Consider the following 19,661-nt stretch of genomic DNA (forward strand, 5'->3'; position numbering starts at 1 on the left):
GAAGGGTCAGGGGAGACATGATAACGACATACAAGATACTGCGGGTAATAGACAAGGTGGACAGAGATAGGATGTTCCAGAGAGGGGACACAGGGACAAGGGGTCACAACTGGAAGCTGAAGACTCAGACGAGTCACAGGGACGTTAGGAAGTATTTCTTCAGTCATAGAGTTGTCAGCAAGTGGAATAGCCTAGCAAGTGAAGTAGTGGAAGCAGGAACCATACATAGTTTTAAGAAGAGGTATGACAAAGCTCAGGAAGCAGAGAGAGAGAGGACCCAGTAGCAATCAGTGAAGAGGCGGGGCCAGGAGCTGAGTCTCGACCCCTGCAACCACAATTAGGTGAGTACAATTAGGTGAGTACACACAGGAGCTCGGACTCGACCCCCGCAACATCAACTAGGTGAGTACACACACACGCACACACACACGCACACGCACACACACACGCACACGCACACACGCACACACACACGCACGCACGCACGCACACACACACGATCTTGGGGTGAGTATAACACCAGGCACATCTCCTGAAGCGCACATCAACCAAATAACTGCTGCAGCATATGGGCGCCTAGCAAACCTCAGAACAGCATTCCGACATCTTAATAAGGAATCATTCAGGACCCTGTACACCGTGTACGTTAGGCCCATATTGGAGTATGCGGCACCAGTTTGGAACCCACACCTAGCCAAGCACGTAAAGAAACTAGAGAAAGTGCAAAGGTTTGCAACAAGACTAGTCCCAGAGCTAAGAGGTATGTCCTAAGAGGAGAGGTTAAGGGAAATCAACCTGACGACACTGGAGGACAGGAGAGATAGGGGGGACATGATAACGACATACAAAATACTGAGAGGAATTGACAAGGTGGACAAAGACAGGATGTTCCAGAGATTGGACACAGTAACAAGGGGACACAGTTGGAAGCTGAAGACACAGATGAATCACAGGGATGTTAGGAAGTATTTCTTCAGCCACAGAGTAGTCAGTAAGTGGAATAGTTTGGGAAGCGATGTAGTGGAGGCAGGATCCATACATAGCTTTAAGCAGAGGTATGATAAAGCTCACGGCTCGGGGAGAGTGACCTAGTAGCGATCAGTGAAGAGGCGGGGCCAGGAGCTCGGACTCGACCCCCGCAACCTCAACTAGGTGAGTACAACTAGGTGAGTACACACACACACACACGCACAAATCCTGTGTCACAAACCTTCTGGAGTTTTATGATAAAATAACAGAAGTAAGACACGAGAGAGAGGGGTGGGTTGATTGCATCTTCTTGGACTGCAAGAAGGCCTTTGACACAGTTCCTCACAAGAGATTAGTGCAGAAGCTAGAGCATCAGGCGCATATAACAGGAAGGGCACTGCAATGGATCAGAGAATACCTGACAGGGAGGCAACAACGAGTCATGGTACGTAATGATGTATCACAGTGGGCACCTGTGACGAGTGGGGTCCCACAGGGGTCGGTCCTAGGACCAGTGCTATTTTTGGTATATGTGAACGACATGACGGAAGGGTTAGACTCAGAAGTGTCCCTGTTTGCAGATGATGTGAAGTTAATGAGGAGAATTAAATCTGATGAGGACCAGGCAGGACTTCAAAGAGACCTGGACAGACTGGACACCTGGTCCAGCAAATGGCTTCTCGAATTTAATCCTGCCAAATGCAAAGTCATGAAGATAGGGGAAGGGCACAGAAGACCACAGACAGAGTATAGGCTAGGTGGCCAAAGACTGCAAACCTCACTCAAGGAGAAAGATCTTGGGGTGAGTATAACACCGAGCATGTCTCCGGAAGCACACATCAATCAGATAACTGCTGCAGCATATGGGCGCCTGGCAAACCTGAGAACAGCATTCCGATACCTTAGTAAGGAATCATTCAAGACACTGTACACCGTGTATGTCAGGCCCATACTGGAGTATGCAGCACCTGTTTGGAACCCGCACTTGATAAAGCACGTCAAGAAACTAGAGAAAGTACAAAGGTTTGCGACAAGGTTAGTTCCAGAGCTAAGGGGAATGTCCTATGAAGAAAGATTAAGGGAAATCGGCCTGACGACACTGGAGGACAGGAGGGTCAGGGGAGACATGATAACGACATATAAAATACTGCGTGGAATAGACAAGGTGGACAAAGACAGGATGTTCCAGGGAGGGGACACAGAAACAAGAGGCCACAATTGGAAGTTGAAGACACAAATGAGTCAGAGAGATAGTAGGAAGTATTTCTTCAGTCATAGAGTTGTAAGGCAGTGGAATAGCCTAGAAAATGACGTAGTGGAGGCAGGAACCATACACAGTTTTAAGACGAGGTTTGATAAAGCTCATGGAGCGGGGAGAGAGAGGGCCTAGTAGCAACCGGTGAAGAGGCGGGGCCAGGAGCTAGGACTCGACCCATGCAACCACAAATAGGTGAGTACAAATAGGTGAGTACGCACACGCACACACACGCACACACAAACGCACACGCACACGCACACGCACACGCACACACACACACACACACGCACGCACACACACACACACACACACACGCACGCACGCACGCACACACACACACACACACACACACACACACGCGCACACACACACACATACACGCACGCACGCACGCACACACATACACAAACCCACACACACACACACACCGCGCGCGCGTGCACACACAAACACACACTGCACACACACACCGTGCACACACACACACACCGCACGCGCGCGCACACACACAAACACACACAAACACACACACACACACACACTCACACTCACACACACACGCACACACACACACACACACACACGCACGCACGCACAATCACACACGCACACACACACACACGCACACACACACACACACACACACACACACACCCCCCCACACACACACACACACACACACACACACGCACGCACACACACACACACACACACACACACACACACACACACACACACGCGCGCGCAAATGTAGTTCCCATTTTTAAAAAAGGAGACAGAAAAGAGGCACTAAACTATAGACCTGTGTCATTGACGTGTATAGTATGCAAAGTTATGGAGAAGATTATCAGGAGGAGAGTGGTGGAGCACCTGGAACGGAACAAGAGTATAAATGCCAACCAGCACGGATTCATGGAAGGCAAATCCTGTGTCACAAACCTTCTGTAGTTTTATGATAAAATAACAGAAGTAAGACACGAGAGAGAGGGGTGGGTTGATTGCATCTTCTTGGACTGCAAGAAGGCCTTTGACACAGTTCCTCACAAGAGATTAGTGCAGAAGCTAGAGCATCAGGCGCATATAACAGGAAGGGCACTGCAATGGATCAGAGAATACCTGACAGGGAGGCAACAACGAGTCATGGTACGTAATGATGTATCACAGTGGGCACCTGTGACGAGTGGGGTCCCACAGGGGTCGGTCCTAGGACCAGTGCTATTTTTGGTATATGTGAACGACATGATGGAAGGGTTAGACTCAGAAGTGTCCCTGTTTGCAGATGATGTGAAGTTAATGAGGAGAATTAAATCTGATGAGGACCAGGCAGGACTTCAAAGAGACCTGGACAGACTGGACACCTGGTCCAGCAAATGGCTTCTCGAATTTAATCCTGCCAAATGCAAAATCATGAAGATAGGGGAAGGGCACAGAAGACCACAGACAGAGTTTAGGCTAGGTGGCCAAAGACTGCAAACCTCACTCAAGGAGAAAGATCTTGGGGTGAGTATAACACCGAGCATGTCTCCGGAAACACACATCAATCAGATAACTGCTGCAGCATATGGGCGCCTGGCAAACCTGAGAACAGCATTCCGATACCTTAGTAAGGAATCGTTCAAGACACTGTACACCGTGTATGTCAGGCCCATATGGAGTATGCAGCACCTGTTTGGAACTCGCGCTTGATAAAGCACATCAAGAAACTAGAGAAAGTACAAAGGTTTGCGACAAGGTTAGTTTCAGAGCTAAGAGGAATGTCCTATGAAGAAAGATTAAGGGAAATCGGCCTGACGACACTGGAGGACAGGAGGGTCAGGGGAGACATGATAACGACATATAAAATACTGCGTGGAATAGACAAGGTGGACAAAGACAGGATGTTCCAGGGAGGGGACACAGAAACAAGAGGCCACAATTGGAAGCTGAAGACACAAATGAGTCAGAGAGATATTAGGAAGTATTTCTTCAGTCATAGAGTTGTAAGGCAGTGGAATAGCCTAGAAAATGACGTAGTGGAGGCAGGAACCATACACAGTTTTAAGACGAGGTTTGATAAAGCTCATGGAGCGGGGAGAGAGAGGGCCCAGTAGCAACCGGTGAAGAGGCGGGGCCAGGAGCTAAGACTCGACCCCTGCAACCACAAACAGGTGAGTACAAATAGGTGAGTATGCACACACACACACACACACACACAAACACCAAGCATTTTATTACCCAAGCGAAATGGATCAAGACAACTTTTTATATTTCACTTATTACATAATACAGTCATAACTTTTGGGCAACAGTGAGCGGTGATATTAAGTCTAGTGATCACATACAATGTGCTGTGGTAACATGGCAATTGAAAATGTTAGTACAGGTTAGCCTTGTTTAACATTGTTAAACAGTTCCACAAACAGGACCACTTCAAACTAGGCAATTTTAAAAGAGGTCATTATTCTACACAAAAAAAATACTTGGGCCAAAAACATGGGTCATGTTATATGTCATATCTTGACATGATAGATACTACTCTACCTATAATCCTGTAAGATATGTCATACTTAGCATGACACATGTCAAGACTTTATGGAAAAAAATAAGCTTTTAAATACCAGAATTTTAAGATCAATTGCCATGTTATTTTTTTTTATATTCACTCTATATATATTTATATTGGTACGTACAGTGAGGTTGACCTATAGCACAGTACTCCATTATATGTTACATCAACACAGTTTGTAACTTATCGTCTTGTTCTTTGTTGAATGTACACGTACAGTACATAATTTTAGTTTTGGAATAAATGTAACCTGTGTACTATTTTGTACAGTAACATGTGGTGTGGAAAATTGCATTTACTTGGATGTAACTCATTATGTACATAACAGTAAATGAATAAGGATAATTATTATTTATCAGTTAGGCAAGTAGGAATTTGGGACACCTAGGTCGCAGAAATGTCCCCCTTCGATACCTACCACTGTCATATCCACAAGTTGCTCTGAACCTATTAATTATAAATGAAATATACATCACCAGGAATGCTGGTAAATATATAAATTTGTGGACTGTATATTAAAATTAAAAAAAGGATTATATATAAACACATTTACAGAACAGAAGGAGAATATCTTAAAATCACTCACCAATTTGACTGGAGATTAATGTGTCATGTACAGGACCCCTCCCTCCCCCCCTTTTGCCTACATTTATGAAAAATTTACTGGCCAGAATTTAAACATTAATTAGACAGCTTATCCGAGATTCCTGGAGTTGTCCTGTCCTGTCGCCTGATACTCAAATTATGCAGGAATGCACATCCAACAATTTCGGCTCCTATTTGAGAGGTGTCAGCCCAGTTTTAACCTCTAGAGCACGAAAAATTCTTTCCATTATTCACAACGTCTGTTACTCAATTCAAACAAAATGGCGAGTCCCTTCTGCGCAGGCGCAGGCTCAGTTTCCCATTTTCCAATAACATAATTTTTATTAAATACAATATAGGCCATCTATTTACCTATAAATTACCGTATTTCCGGAAAATATATACAGCATTTTTCCTAAGAAAACAAATTTCACATGTTTTTGTTATGCTGGGCTGTGTAGATTGTATTTTGTTAAATCTATATTATTAATAAACTATATTTCCCCTGACACTGGTAAAAATATAAATCTACTTGTTACGGAACATTCTAAGAAGCGTAAGAGAACATAATAGCTGTAACATTTAAGTTCGTGTTTACATTGTCTATAGCGGATAATATCTCTGACTGATACTGTATTTAGCACCAGTCAGCTTCCAACTAGTTAGGAAGACAAATGTAGCAGTGGTAAATTGATGTTAATGCTTGTGATAAGACCGGCTTGGAATTATCTCAGTTCTCCAGTGGATACCAGTGCAAAACTACGACAGATATACTTAAAATAATTAATAAATGAGAAAAATACAGGAGAGTACATCTTAAAGAAAAAAAAGAGATGGCACTTGACTCCTACTATAGTACAGATACAGTATTACAAGTTTGTGAGAACAAACGAAAATGCTAAATTAAAACTACAAACTGCTACTGCTACAGGTCCTATACATTTATGTTATGTTGCAAGTTTTCCAGGTGAACTAAGCTCAAGACAGTGCTAAATGGGGATGCATTTGTTGCTTAGGGTATCCCCATCCTTCCTTCTGCGAGGAAAATTGTGAATCTGATAACTTCTGATTTGCAATTTTAAGTAATTTGGAGACTTTTAAAATATTTAGGTTTTACACCTGAGAATCACTTGATAAAGGAAAGTGAACATAAGATAATTTACTGAGGATAGTCAACTGAGGAATTGAAGCAGATAATTTATTTTTGGTAGTGGATGGTCTGTTGTGATGAATCACTATAGGTATAAGAGATGTTACTTCATCTCATGTGAAGATGACTTAGAGGGAGACAGGCGAACACTGTTGCAGAATTTTATGTTGATCTTCCTCACAAAAACAGCAAGGATGAGACCAAAGAAGACAAATGTCTCAATGAACGTGATGAAGGAGCAGCCGAGGAAGACACCAGTATATCCTCCCAGTTCACCTGTACATGAAGGATTTTTATTTACAAATCTGACATATCACCTTATGCTAAGCCTCATAATATACAGTAAAGGCTATACACGGTAGTTTGCTACACAATAAAACTCAATTTTCTTTCAAAAGCATCTATTATTTCTATACTATTTTTGAACACTTAATATTTGCCTGCTCCTGTATACATAACACAACTTTCAAAGTGTTATGTATATAGGAGTCGTCAAGAAAATATTTCAAACATTGCTTGTATATGACCCTTACAGGTTCAGCACTTTCCCGTGAACAATAATAATATATTTTAGTGATGATAATTAATATATACAGTACTGTATGTCAGTACTATGTATAAATTAATGCTACAGGTAAATACGAAATAAATTGTAGTTTTGTGGGAGGGATAATTGAGATAATTTAGTTCATGGAACAATTTGATAAAGAAAGCAAAGTAGAAATGTAAAAGTTAAAGAGAAGAAAAACAGAAGGGAACGTAGAAGTACCATAGATGTAAAACAGTGAAAGATATACATATGGAAATTATCAGTCAATAAAAAACAGTGTGGGGTTTAAGAATACACAGTAAACCTTCACCAATGTGGTTCAAGTGTACACATGTCAAGAGCATCTCACAAAAGGTCTACATTTAACATCTAGTCTCAACAGTAGGTACATTTAACGTCGTCTCAGTGGTAGGTACATTTAACGTCGTCTCAGTGGTAGGTACATTTAACGTCGTCTCAGTGGTAGGTACATTTAACCTTTAGTCTCAGTGGTAGGTACATTTAACGTCGTCTCAGTGGTAGATACATTTAACCTTTAGTCTCAGTGGTAGGTACATTTAACCTCCAGTCTCAGTGGTAGGTACATTTAACCACCAGTCCCAGTGGTAGGTACATTTAACCACCAGTCTCAGTGGTAGGTACATTTAACCTCCAGTGGTAGTACATTTAACAGTGTGGTAGGTACATTTAACCTCCAGTCTCAGTGGTAGGTACATTTAACCTCCAGTCTCAGTGGTAGGTACATTTAACCTCCAGTCTCAGTGGTAGGTACATTTAACCTCCAGTCTCAGTGGTAGGTACATTTAACCTCCAGTCTCAGTGGTAGGTACATTTAACCACCAGTCTCAGTGGTAGGTACATTTAACCTCCAGTCTCAGTGGTAGGTACATTTAACCTCCAGTCTCAGTGGTAGGTACATTTAACCACCAGTCTCAGTGGTAGGTACATTTAACCTCCAGTCTCAGTGGTAGGTACATTTAACCTCCAGTCTCAGTGGTAGGTACATTTAACCACCAGTCTCAGTGGTAGGTACATTTAACCTCCAGTCATACAGTGGTAGGTACATTTAACCACCAGTCCCAGTGGTAGGTACATTTAACCACCAGTCTCAGTGGTAGGTACATTTAACCACCAGTCTCAGTGGTAGGTACATTTAACCACCAGTCTCAGTGGTAGGTACATTTAACCACCAGTCTCAGTGGTAGGTACATTTAACCACCAGTCTCAGTGGTAGGTACATTTAACCACCAGTAGTGGTAGGTATATTTAACCTCCAGTCCCAGTGGTAGGTACATTTAACCACCAGTCTCAGTGGTAGGTACATTTAACCTCCAGTCCCAGTGGTAGGTACATTTAACCACCAGTCTCAGTGGTAGGTATATTTAACCTCCAGTCCCAGTGGTAGGTACATTTAACCACCAGTCTCAGTGGTAGGTACATTTAACAGTGGTAGGTACATTTAACCACCAGTCTCAGTGGTAGGTACATTTAACCTCCAGTCTCAGTGGTAGGTACATTTAACCACCAGTCTCAGTGGTAGGTACATTTAACCACCAGTCTCAGTGGTAGGTACATTTAACCACCAGTCTCAGTGGTAGGTACATTTAACCACCAGTCTCAGTGGTAGGTACATTTAACCTCCAGTCTCAGTGGTAGGTACATTTAACCACCAGTCTCAGTGGTAGGTACATTTAACCACCAGTCTCAGTGGTAGGTACATTTAACCTCCAGTCTCAGTGGTAGGTACATTTAACCACCAGTCTCAGTGGTAGGTACATTTAACCACCAGTCTCAGTGGTAGGTACATTTAACCTCCAGTCTCAGTGGTAGGTACATTTAACCACCAGTCTCAGTGGTAGGTACATTTAACCTCCAGTCTCAGTGGTAGGTACATTTAACCACCAGTCTCAGTGGTAGGTACATTTAACCACCAGTCTCAGTGGTAGGTACATTTAACCACCAGTCTCAGTGGTAGGTACATTTAACCAGTGTGTAGGTACATTTAACCACCAGTCTCAGTGGTAGGTACATTTAACCACCAGTCCAGTCTCAGTGGTAGGTACATTTAACCACCAGTCTCAGTGGTAGGTACATTTAACCACCAGTCTCAGTGGTAGGTACATTTAACCACCAGTCTCAGTGGTAGGTACATTTAACCACCAGTCTCAGTGGTAGGTACATTTAACCACCAGTCTCAGTGGTAGGTACATTTAACCTCCAGTCTCAGTGGTAGGTACATTTAACCTCCAGTCTCAGTGGTAGGTAGTGGTAGGTACATTTAACCACCAGTTAGGTACATTTAACCTCCAGTCTCAGTGGTAGGTACATTTAACCACCAGTCTCAGTGGTAGGTACATTTAACCACCAGTCTCAGTGGTAGGTACATTTAACCACCAGTCTCAGTGGTAGGTACATTTAACCACCAGTCTCAGTGGTAGGTACATTTAACCACCAGTCTCAGTGGTAGGTACATTTAACCACCAGTCTCAGTGGTAGGTACATTTAACCACCAGTCTCAGTGGTAGGTACATTTAACCACCAGTCTCAGTGGTAGGTACATTTAACCACCAGTCTCAGTGGTAGGTACATTTAACCACCAGTCTCAGTGGTAGGTACATTTAACCTCCAGTCTCAGTGGTAGGTACATTTAACCTCCAGTCTCAGTGGTAGGTACATTTAACCACCAGTCTCAGTGGTAGGTACATTTAACCTCCAGTCTCAGTGGTAGGTACATTTAACCACCAGTCTCAGTGGTAGGTACATTTAACCACCAGTCTCAGTGGTAGGTACATTTAACCACCAGTCTCAGTGGTAGGTACATTTAACCACCAGTCTCAGTGGTAGGTACATTTAACCACCAGTCTCAGTGGTAGGTACATTTAACCACCAGTCTCAGTGGTAGGTACATTTAACCACCAGTCTCAGTGGTAGGTACATTTAACCTCCAGTCTCAGTGGTAGGTACCAGTCTCAGTGGTAGGTACATTTAACCACCAGTCTCAGTGGTAGGTACATTTAACCACCAGTCTCAGTGGTAGGTACATTTAACCACCAGTCTCAGTGGTAGGTACATTTAACCACCAGTCTCAGTGGTAGGTACATTTAACCACCAGTCTCAGTGGTAGGTACATTTAACCACCAGTCTCAGTGGTAGGTACATTTAACCACCAGTCTCAGTGGTAGGTACATTTAACCACCAGTCTCAGTGGTAGGTACATTTAACCACCAGTCTCAGTGGTAGGTACATTTAACCTCCAGTCTCAGTGGTAGGTACATTTAACCTCCAGTCTCAGTGGTAGGTACATTTAACCACCAGTCTCAGTGGTAGGTACATTTAACCACCAGTCTCAGTGGTAGGTACATTTAACCACCAGTCTCAGTGGTAGGTACATTTAACCACCAGTCTCAGTGGTAGGTACATTTAACCACCAGTCTCAGTGGTAGGTACATTTAACCACCAGTCTCAGTGGTAGGTACATTTAACCACCAGTCTCAGTGGTAGGTACATTTAACCACCAGTCTCAGTGGTAGGTACATTTAACCACCAGTCTCAGTGGTAGGTACATTTAACCACCAGTCTCAGTGGTAGGTACATTTAACCACCAGTCTCAGTGGTAGGTACATTTAACCACCAGTCTCAGTGGTAGGTACATTTAACCACCAGTCTCAGTGGTAGGTACATTTAACCACCAGTCTCAGTGGTAGGTACATTTAACCACCAGTCTCAGTGGTAGGTACATTTAACCACCAGTCTCAGTGGTAGGTACATTTAACCACCAGTCTCAGTGGTAGGTACATTTAACCACCAGTCTCAGTGGTAGGGACATGTAACCAGCAGTGGTAGGTACATTTAACCAGTCTCAGTAGGTACATTTAACCACCAGTCTCAGTGGTAGGTACATTTAACCACCAGTCTCAGTGGTAGGTACATTTAACCACCAGTCTCAGTGGTAGGTACATTTAACCACCAGTCTCAGTGGTAGGTACATTTAACCACCAGTCTCAGTGGTAGGTACATTTAACCACCAGTCTCAGTGGTAGGTACATTTAACCACCAGTCTCAGTGGTAGGTACATTTAACCACCAGTCTCAGTGGTAGGTACATTTAACCACCAGTCTCAGTGGTAGGTACATTTAACCACCAGTCTCAGTGGTAGGTACATTTAACCACCAGTCTCAGTGGTAGGTACATTTAACCACCAGTCTCAGTGGTAGGTACATTTAACCACCAGTCTCAGTGGTAGGTACATTTAACCAGTGGTAGGTACATTTAACCACCAGTCTCAGTGGTAGGTACATTTAACCAGTCCAGTGTCTCAGTAGGTACATTTAACCACCAGTCTCAGTGGTAGGTACATTTAACCACCAGTCTCAGTGGTAGGTACATTTAACCACCAGTCTCAGTGGTAGGTACATTTAACCACCAGTCTCAGTGGTAGGTACATTTAACCACCAGTCTCAGTGGTAGGTACATTTAACCACCAGTCCAGTGGTAGGTACATTTAACCAGTCTCAGTAGTAGGTACATTTAACCACCAGTCTCAGTGGTAGGTACATTTAACCACCAGTCTCAGTGGTAGGTACATTTAACCACCAGTCTCAGTGGTAGGTACATTTAACCACCAGTCTCAGTGGTAGGTACATTTAACCACCAGTCTCAGTGGTAGGTACATTTAACCACCAGTCTCAGTGGTAGGTACATTTAACCACCAGTCTCAGTGGTAGGTACATTTAACCACCAGTCTCAGTGGTAGGTACATTTAACCACCAGTCTCAGTGGTAGGTACATTTAACCACCAGTCTCAGTGGTAGGTACATTTAACCACCAGTCTCAGTGGTAGGTACATTTAACCACCAGTCTCAGTGGTAGGTACATTTAACCACCAGTCTCAGTGGTAGGTACATTTAACCTCCAGTCTCAGTGGTAGGTACATTTAACCACCAGTCTCAGTGGTAGGTACATTTAACCACCAGTCTCAGTGGTAGGTACATTTAACAGTGTCTCAGTAGGTACATTTAACCACCAGTCTCAGTGGTAGGTACATTTAACCACCAGTCTCAGTGGTAGGTACATTTAACCACCAGTCTCAGTGGTAGGTACATTTAACCACCAGTCTCAGTGGTAGGTACATTTAACCACCAGTCTCAGTGGTAGGTACATTTAACCACCAGTCTCAGTGGTAGGTACATTTAACCACCTCAGTGGTAGGTACATTTAACCAGTCTCAGTGTAGGTACATTTAACCACCAGTCTCAGTGGTAGGTACATTTAACCTCCAGTCTCAGTGGTAGGTACATTTAACCACCAGTCTCAGTGGTAGGTACATTTAACCACCAGTCTCAGTGGTAGGTACATTTAACCTCCAGTCTCAGTGGTAGGTACATTTAACCTCCAGTCTCAGTGGTAGGTAGTCTCAGTGGTAGGTACATTTAACCACCAGTCTCAGTGGTAGGTACATTTAGTGGTACCACCAGTCTCAGTGGTAGGTACATTTAACCTCCAGTCTCAGTGGTAGGTACATTTAACCACCAGTCTCAGTGGTAGGTACATTTAACCACCAGTCTCAGTGGTAGGTACATTTAACCACCAGTCTCAGTGGTAGGTACATTTAACCACCAGTCTCAGTGGTAGGTACATTTAACCACCAGTCTCAGTGGTAGGTACATTTAACCACCAGTCTCAGTGGTAGGTACATTTAACCACCAGTCTCAGTGGTAGGTACATTTAACCACCAGTCTCAGTGGTAGGTACATTTAACCACCAGTCTCAGTGGTAGGTACATTTAACCACCAGTCTCAGTGGTAGGTACATTTAACCACCAGTCTCAGTGGTAGGTACATTTAACCACCAGTCTCAGTGGTAGGTACATTTAACCACCAGTCCCAGTGGTAGGTACATTTAACCACCAGTCTCAGTGGTAGGTACATTTAACCACCAGTCTCAGTGGTAGGTACATTTAACCACCAGTCTCAGTGGTAGGTACATTTAACCACCAGTCTCAGTGGTAGGTACATTTAACCACCAGTCTCAGTGGTAGGTACATTTAACCACCAGTCTCAGTGGTAGGTACATTTAACCACCAGTCTCAGTGGTAGGTACATTTAACCACCAGTCTCAGTGGTAGGTACATTTAACCTCCAGTCTCAGTGGTAGGTACATTTAACCACCAGTCTCAGTGGTAGGTACATTTAACCACCAGTCTCAGTGGTAGGTACATTTAACCTCCAGTCTCAGTGGTAGGTACATTTAACCACCAGTCTCAGTGGTAGGTACATTTAACCTCCAGTCTCAGTGGTAGGTACATTTAACCACCAGTCTCAGTGGTAGGTACATTTAACCACCAGTCTCAGTGGTAGGTACATTTAACCACCAGTCTCAGTGGTAGGTACATTTAACCTCCAGTCTCAGTGGTAGGTACATTTAACCTCCAGTCTCAGTGGTAGGTACATTTAACCACCAGTCTCAGTGGTAGGTACATTTAACCACCAGTCCCAGTGGTAGGTACATTTAACCAGTCTCAGTGGTAGGTACATTTAACCACCAGTCTCAGTGGTAGGTACATTTAACCACCAGTCTCAGTGGTAGGTACATTTAACCACCAGTCTCAGTGGTAGGTACATTTAACCACCAGTCTCAGTGGTAGGTACATTTAACCACCAGTCTCAGTGGTAGGTACATTTAACCACCAGTCTCAGTGGTAGGTACATTTAACCACCAGTCTCAGTGGTAGGTACATTTAACCACCAGTCTCAGTGGTAGGTACATTTAACCACCAGTCTCAGTGGTAGGTACATTTAACCACCAGTCTCAGTGGTAGGTACATTTAACCACCAGTCTCAGTGGTAGGTACATTTAACCACCAGTCTCAGTGGTAGGTACATTTAACCTCCAGTCTCAGTGGTAGGTACATTTAACCACCAGTCCCAGTCTCAGTGGTAGGTACATTTAACCTCCAGTCTCAGTGGTAGGTACATTTAACCACCAGTCTCAGTGGTAGGTACATTTAACCACATTTAACCTCCAGTCTCAGTGGTAGGTACATTTAACCACCAGTCTCAGTGGTAGGTACATTTAACCACCAGTCTCAGTGGTAGGTACATTTAACATTTAACCTCCAGTCCCAGTGGTAGGTACCAGTCTCAGTGGTAGGTACATTTAACCACCAGTCTCAGTGGTAGGTACATTTAACCTCCAGTCTCAGTGGTAGGTACATTTAACCTCCAGTCTCAGTGGTAGGTACATTTAACCACCAGTCTCAGTGGTAGGTACATTTAACCACCAGTCTCAGTGGTAGGTACATTTAACCTCCAGTCTCAGTGGTAGGTACATTTAACCACCAGTCTCAGTGGTAGGTACATTTAACCACCAGTCTCAGTGGTAGGTACATTTAACCACCAGTCTCAGTGGTAGGTACATTTAACCTCCAGTCTCAGTGGTAGGTACATTTAACCACCAGTCTCAGTGGTAGGTACATTTAACCTCCAGTCTCAGTGGTAGGTACATTTAACCTCCAGTCTCAGTGGTAGGTACATTTAACCACCAGTCTCAGTGGTAGGTACATTTAACCACCAGTCTCAGTGGTAGGTACATTTAACCACCAGTCTCAGTGGTAGGTACATTTAACCTCCAGTCTCAGTGGTAGGTACATTTAACCACCAGTCTCAGTGGTAGGTACATTTTATTGTTCTCACCTTTAAAAAAAATAAATTTTGAAATAAAATGTATTAAACAGTTTTCTAATCAAAATACAATGCCTTGACATACAATCAAAGAACAGCGTCTTGACATACAATTAAAGCATAATGCCTTGACATACAAAGAACAATGCCTTGACCTACAATAATAATGGTGCCTTGACATACAATGACAGATGTGACAAATAAGTTTGGTGTCATAAATACAATTAATATAACTCCTTTTCCCCATTTCATAAACTTGTTGCTGGGATTTTAACAACACTGCATATCCTTCAGTGGTGGTTACCATGATGCTAGAAAAGAGCTCTTGATCCAATGAAATAGATCAAGATCAGTCCCTTTCTGGGACTGAACCTGATTATCTCCTATTTTCCTGGTGGTTTAACCCCTTTGGTTTAACACTTCCTGCATGTATAGTAATACAGTTTTTTGTATTTTTTTTCAACACAACGGCTGTCTCCCACAGAGGCACAGTGACCCCCCCAAAAAAAGAAACGTAAGTTTTTCTTTTTATATTTAGTAATTTATACAGAAGAGGGTTACTAGCTCCTTGCTCCCAGCATTTTAGTCGCCTCTTACGACATGCTTATGAAGGAAGGATTCTTCTCCACTTCCCCATGGAGAATGATAGTAATATTAACGCATATTTACTCTGCCATCAAATTCAAAAATATAATAAATATTCACTTACACTGGCATAATGGTGCCTTAATTAATACTTACTCATAAATGCCTCTATGTCTTTACGCCAGCGTTTGATCTCAGTGTAACGCAGGTTGGGGAAAAACGCCACAGCCACTGCCACATCACTCCTGTTGAAATCTAAGTCAGTCATTAAAGGCAAACCATGAAATGCCCCTCCGGAGACTGCCAGGATGAGCTGTCAATTCACATAATAAATTGTTTTATCTAATGGAGAGCTTGCAGATTTCACTCACCCTGTCCTTGTTGAAAGTTGCACCTTCAATGCAGATTCACTCTGACTTTTTCTAACTGAAAGTATTGCATCAATTTTGACTTCAATCTGACACGTGCACTAACCCTCAACTCCCTACCCTCACTTCACTACACTGCAGCACTGTATGATCCATAAATACATTTTCATCATTAATTAGATTATGAAAAAGGTATCTTGCCTCTGTTCCTAAGATTACATCCAATGCATTAATTTGTTGGGTCTGTCACCCTCGTTTTATTGCCGATGCATATACAATAGTATATTTTTTCATATATGGCAAGGTAAAAACATCCTCAAAACCTTCATATCTTGTAATACACAATAGTGATAAGAAAAAATATATAGTCTAGTAGCGTCAACCTCAAAAACTCTTCAGTGGGGTTAACACTCTAAAAACCCACATATCTAGCCATGTTTTTTCCTTATAACAGTAATACTAATTTAAAGAGGTGCCTAGAGTTTCATTTTTCTTGTGATATTTTAATCTTTTTTCCTAGTGAACTGATTTTATTTTTAAACATAAGTATCACTGAAATTTTCCTTGGATCTATTTTTATTTATACGAGGTCCAACACAAACAAGGGACTAACCCTATAGCTCGGGAACCACGAGAGGAGAGACAGAGATGATTCTAGAACATGTTCTAAGCTGTCACGGTGAGACACGGCTCAGTTCGATCACTTCTCTCAGTACGAGTGGACGCACGTTCAAATATACTTTTTTTTCTTACCCTCGGTCGGGAAATGTCAGAGTGCGAAGGTGAACAGTGAGTTAACATAAAGTTTCTTGTGAAACTGAAGAAATCCGCAGCGGAAACTTTTCAGTTATTGACTGAGGCTTACGGTGAAGAGTGCATGTCTCGTGCACGCGTTTTTGAATGGCACAAACGATTTTCTGAAGGCTGAGGAAACGTGAAAGTTAATAATCGCCCAGGCTGCCCATGCAGCCTGGGCGTTCGAAGTTCAAGGCCATGTTGAATGTTTTCTTCGATATCCAGGGTATTATGATGACAGAGCGGGTTCCCAGCTGTCACATGGTAAATCTACAGTATTAGACAAGTCTTGATGAAACTGTGCGTATGGAAATTTTTGAAGTTTCCCAAATTCAGCATATGTAAACTTGAATAATATAATAATTGTGTATTTAAATGATGCTGATTTGACCCTTCGAGAAATTTTGCTTGGAGGGTGTGCAGCGGTCGCGGAGTAATACATGGGGGGGGGGGAGACACCATTTGTAATTTGCAAGCATTGGTTGTCGTGGAAAATTCAGCTAATAATCCGGCGTCACCGAGGCCAAATTAGGGTGTTTTGGCCTGAATTTTATAATAGGAGCTCATATTAATGTCCCCTGTTGAAGAATTGGGGCAGGAAATTTGTGAGACCTCCAGAATTACGTGTGGATGAGAGAAGATAAGAAAACTACGTCATTACTCACATGGGGAAGTGCACTATTAGTCCTTTCATTTAGATTTCTCGCTGGCCAGTGTAGGATTCTATATGTTTGGGTGGCCTGGTGGCTAAAGCTCCCGCTTCACACACGGAGGGCCCGGGTTCGATTCCCGGCGGGTGGAAACATTTCGACACGTTTCCTTACACCTATTATCCTGTTCACCTAGCAGCAAATAGGTACCTGGGTGTTAGTCGACTGGTGTGGGTCGCATCCTGGGGGACAAGATTAAGGACCCCAATGGAAATAAGTTAAACAGTCCTCGATAACGCACTGACTTTCTTGGGTTATCCTGGGTGGCTAACCCTCCGGGGATTAAAAATCCGAACGAAATCTTATCTTATCTTATCTTAGGCAGGCATTGTGGTGTGATCCATCTACAGTAATCAAATGGTAAGTAGTAATATGAATTTCTTTTCTAATAACACCATTATAATTTATGTACAATAATTAAATTGTACCCAGTAAGCCAAATCATATACAGTCCACATTATTTTGTAATTTACCATTATTGGTATTAATGCTTAATATTGTAATTATTAATTTAATATTAGGTCTAGCTTTTTGTGAGTGGTGATGTAGTGGGCATTGAGGGAGTGACAGTTCTTCGAGCTACTAAAGCGAAGTCGCACTTACCTTGCCCAGATTACTTGCACGTAATAATTCAGGTAATACCCTGTAAGCCTCATCCAGGTAATTTCCCACAGCGCGAATGCGTGAGAAGGAAACTACCAGAATTGTGGAGAAATGGGTGGATTTTGCACCAAGACAATGCTCCAGCCCACAACGCTTTGTCTGTGAAGCAGCTTCTGGCTAATAAAAACATCTCTGTGCTTGAGCCCTCGCCCTATTCGCCCGACTTGGCTCCCTGCGACTTCTACCTCTATCCATAGATCAAGTTGGTGCTCAAAGGAACCTATTTTTTGTCGGTAGATGTGAAAGCAAAAACGACGGAGATCCTCAACAGCATTGCAGAAAATGATCTGCGGAATTACTTTGAACGTCGGTAGAATCGTATGCAGCTGTGTCAACTTGACGGTGATTGTAATTGATTTCTTTAATTTGCGAAATATTATTGTTATAATAAATAAGATGCGCTGAACCTACTAGGGTCATATAGACTATGTTAAATAAAAAGAGTTAAAGACAGTCTCGTTTTTTTGTGTGTGCCGGACCTCGTATGTATTTGTGTGTATACTATTTCTCATAGATTATATTTATATTGTATTTTTAATATGCCAATAAAGGGCACTTATTTTAAGGAATTAGAGCTACTCTTCCCATCCTTGACTCAAAGATGGCTGCCACCCGTTAACAGGCACTTTATAACCCTACATGCATTTAGTACAGAGATGGATGACATTTAGGTGTGCATGCAGAAAGCCCCTTAGTATACTCAGCATTTCGGGCAAACTTAGAACTAATAAACTTGAAAATTCATTTTACCCATTTTGGAGGGAGAACTGGTTACGCAGGTCCTGGTAAAGGTAAGTCTGGATGGGCAGGTGGGTACTGGTATACATGTAGTCATAACGGGAACATGGACGCCGACATCCGTTCTTCGCTGTTTACACAATAGAAATACCGTATCTGAATCTCAAGGTTTTCCTGTACGAATTATTACTCAAAATAATTTGTACAGTAATTATTAAGATCACAAGGCATCTATATAGACATAATACTGTATATGCAACCTCAGTGTATATTATCCAAATGATATAGTGTTAAGGGTTAAAATGGAAAACAGTTTAAAGATAATGTTTGCAAAATATATCTGACTGAGAAATTTTTATATAATTAATAACTCATGAATTTCTGGGAAGTTTTAAGAAGTATATATATATATATATATATATATATATATATATATATATATATATATATATATATATATATATATATATATATATATATATATATATATATATATATATATATATATATATTTATAAACATTGTGTAGATGGTGTTCGTTTTTGTTTTTGGTTACTACCGACCTTCGTTCCAGCATTGGTCTGCCAGAGTAAAGTTCAGCTGACTGTCCTCTTGAATACTGGTGCTGTAGGCATTATGTGGAGGAGTGACATTCATGGCATTAAGCATTATGCTAAAGCACTGGAAATTTATATTCAGTGAGCATGGATTCCAGCTATCTGCCAAGAGTTATAATGTCTTAGTTGTTAATATCTTATAAGTTTACTGCACGTTTAATATAGCAGAAGTTTTTACCACAGGTACTAAACCACTCATACAAAACTCTCTTACAATGCTATATTGTACTTTACCGTTTATACTTGTGCTATTGTTCTTACTCATAATGTGCCCACTAAATTTATATTCCATGTTTCTTTATACAATATCTATTTTTATGTTAAGTAAAAGGACACAAGTGCAACTAATGTGACATTTTATTGTTACCCGGATACCTGGAGGTTACCTGGAGGTTATTCCGGGGATCAACGCCCCCGCGGCCCGGTCCATGACCAGGCCTCCCGATGGA

At 42.2% G+C, this 19,661-nt stretch overlaps 1 protein-coding gene across 3 annotated transcripts in view; it reads right to left on the reverse strand.

Moving 5' to 3' along the window:
• Positions 1-5,766: 5,766 nt before the first annotated feature.
• LOC128684750 (sodium channel protein Nach-like) overlaps positions 5,767-19,661 on the reverse strand; it is a 32,995-nt gene continuing 19,100 nt past the window's right edge. Inside the window, exons 9-12 of one of the 3 annotated variants that reach the window (XM_070105062.1) lie at positions 19,159-19,314; positions 18,608-18,725; positions 15,478-15,566; positions 5,767-6,783 (exon numbers count right to left, since the gene is read on the reverse strand). In XM_070105062.1, coding sequence (XP_069961163.1) covers positions 6,611-6,783; positions 15,478-15,566; positions 18,608-18,725; positions 19,159-19,314 — 536 coding nt within the window. In that variant the 3' untranslated portion in view covers positions 5,767-6,610. The remainder of the gene's footprint in view (positions 6,784-15,477; positions 15,567-18,607; positions 18,726-19,158; positions 19,315-19,661) is intronic. The other 2 variants (XM_070105053.1, XM_070105068.1) reach the window with 2 other exon arrangements.

Source organism: Cherax quadricarinatus, chromosome 5, assembly GCF_038502225.1.
Source record: "Cherax quadricarinatus isolate ZL_2023a chromosome 5, ASM3850222v1, whole genome shotgun sequence".
Classification (NCBI taxonomy): Eukaryota; Metazoa; Arthropoda; class Malacostraca; order Decapoda; family Parastacidae; genus Cherax; species Cherax quadricarinatus.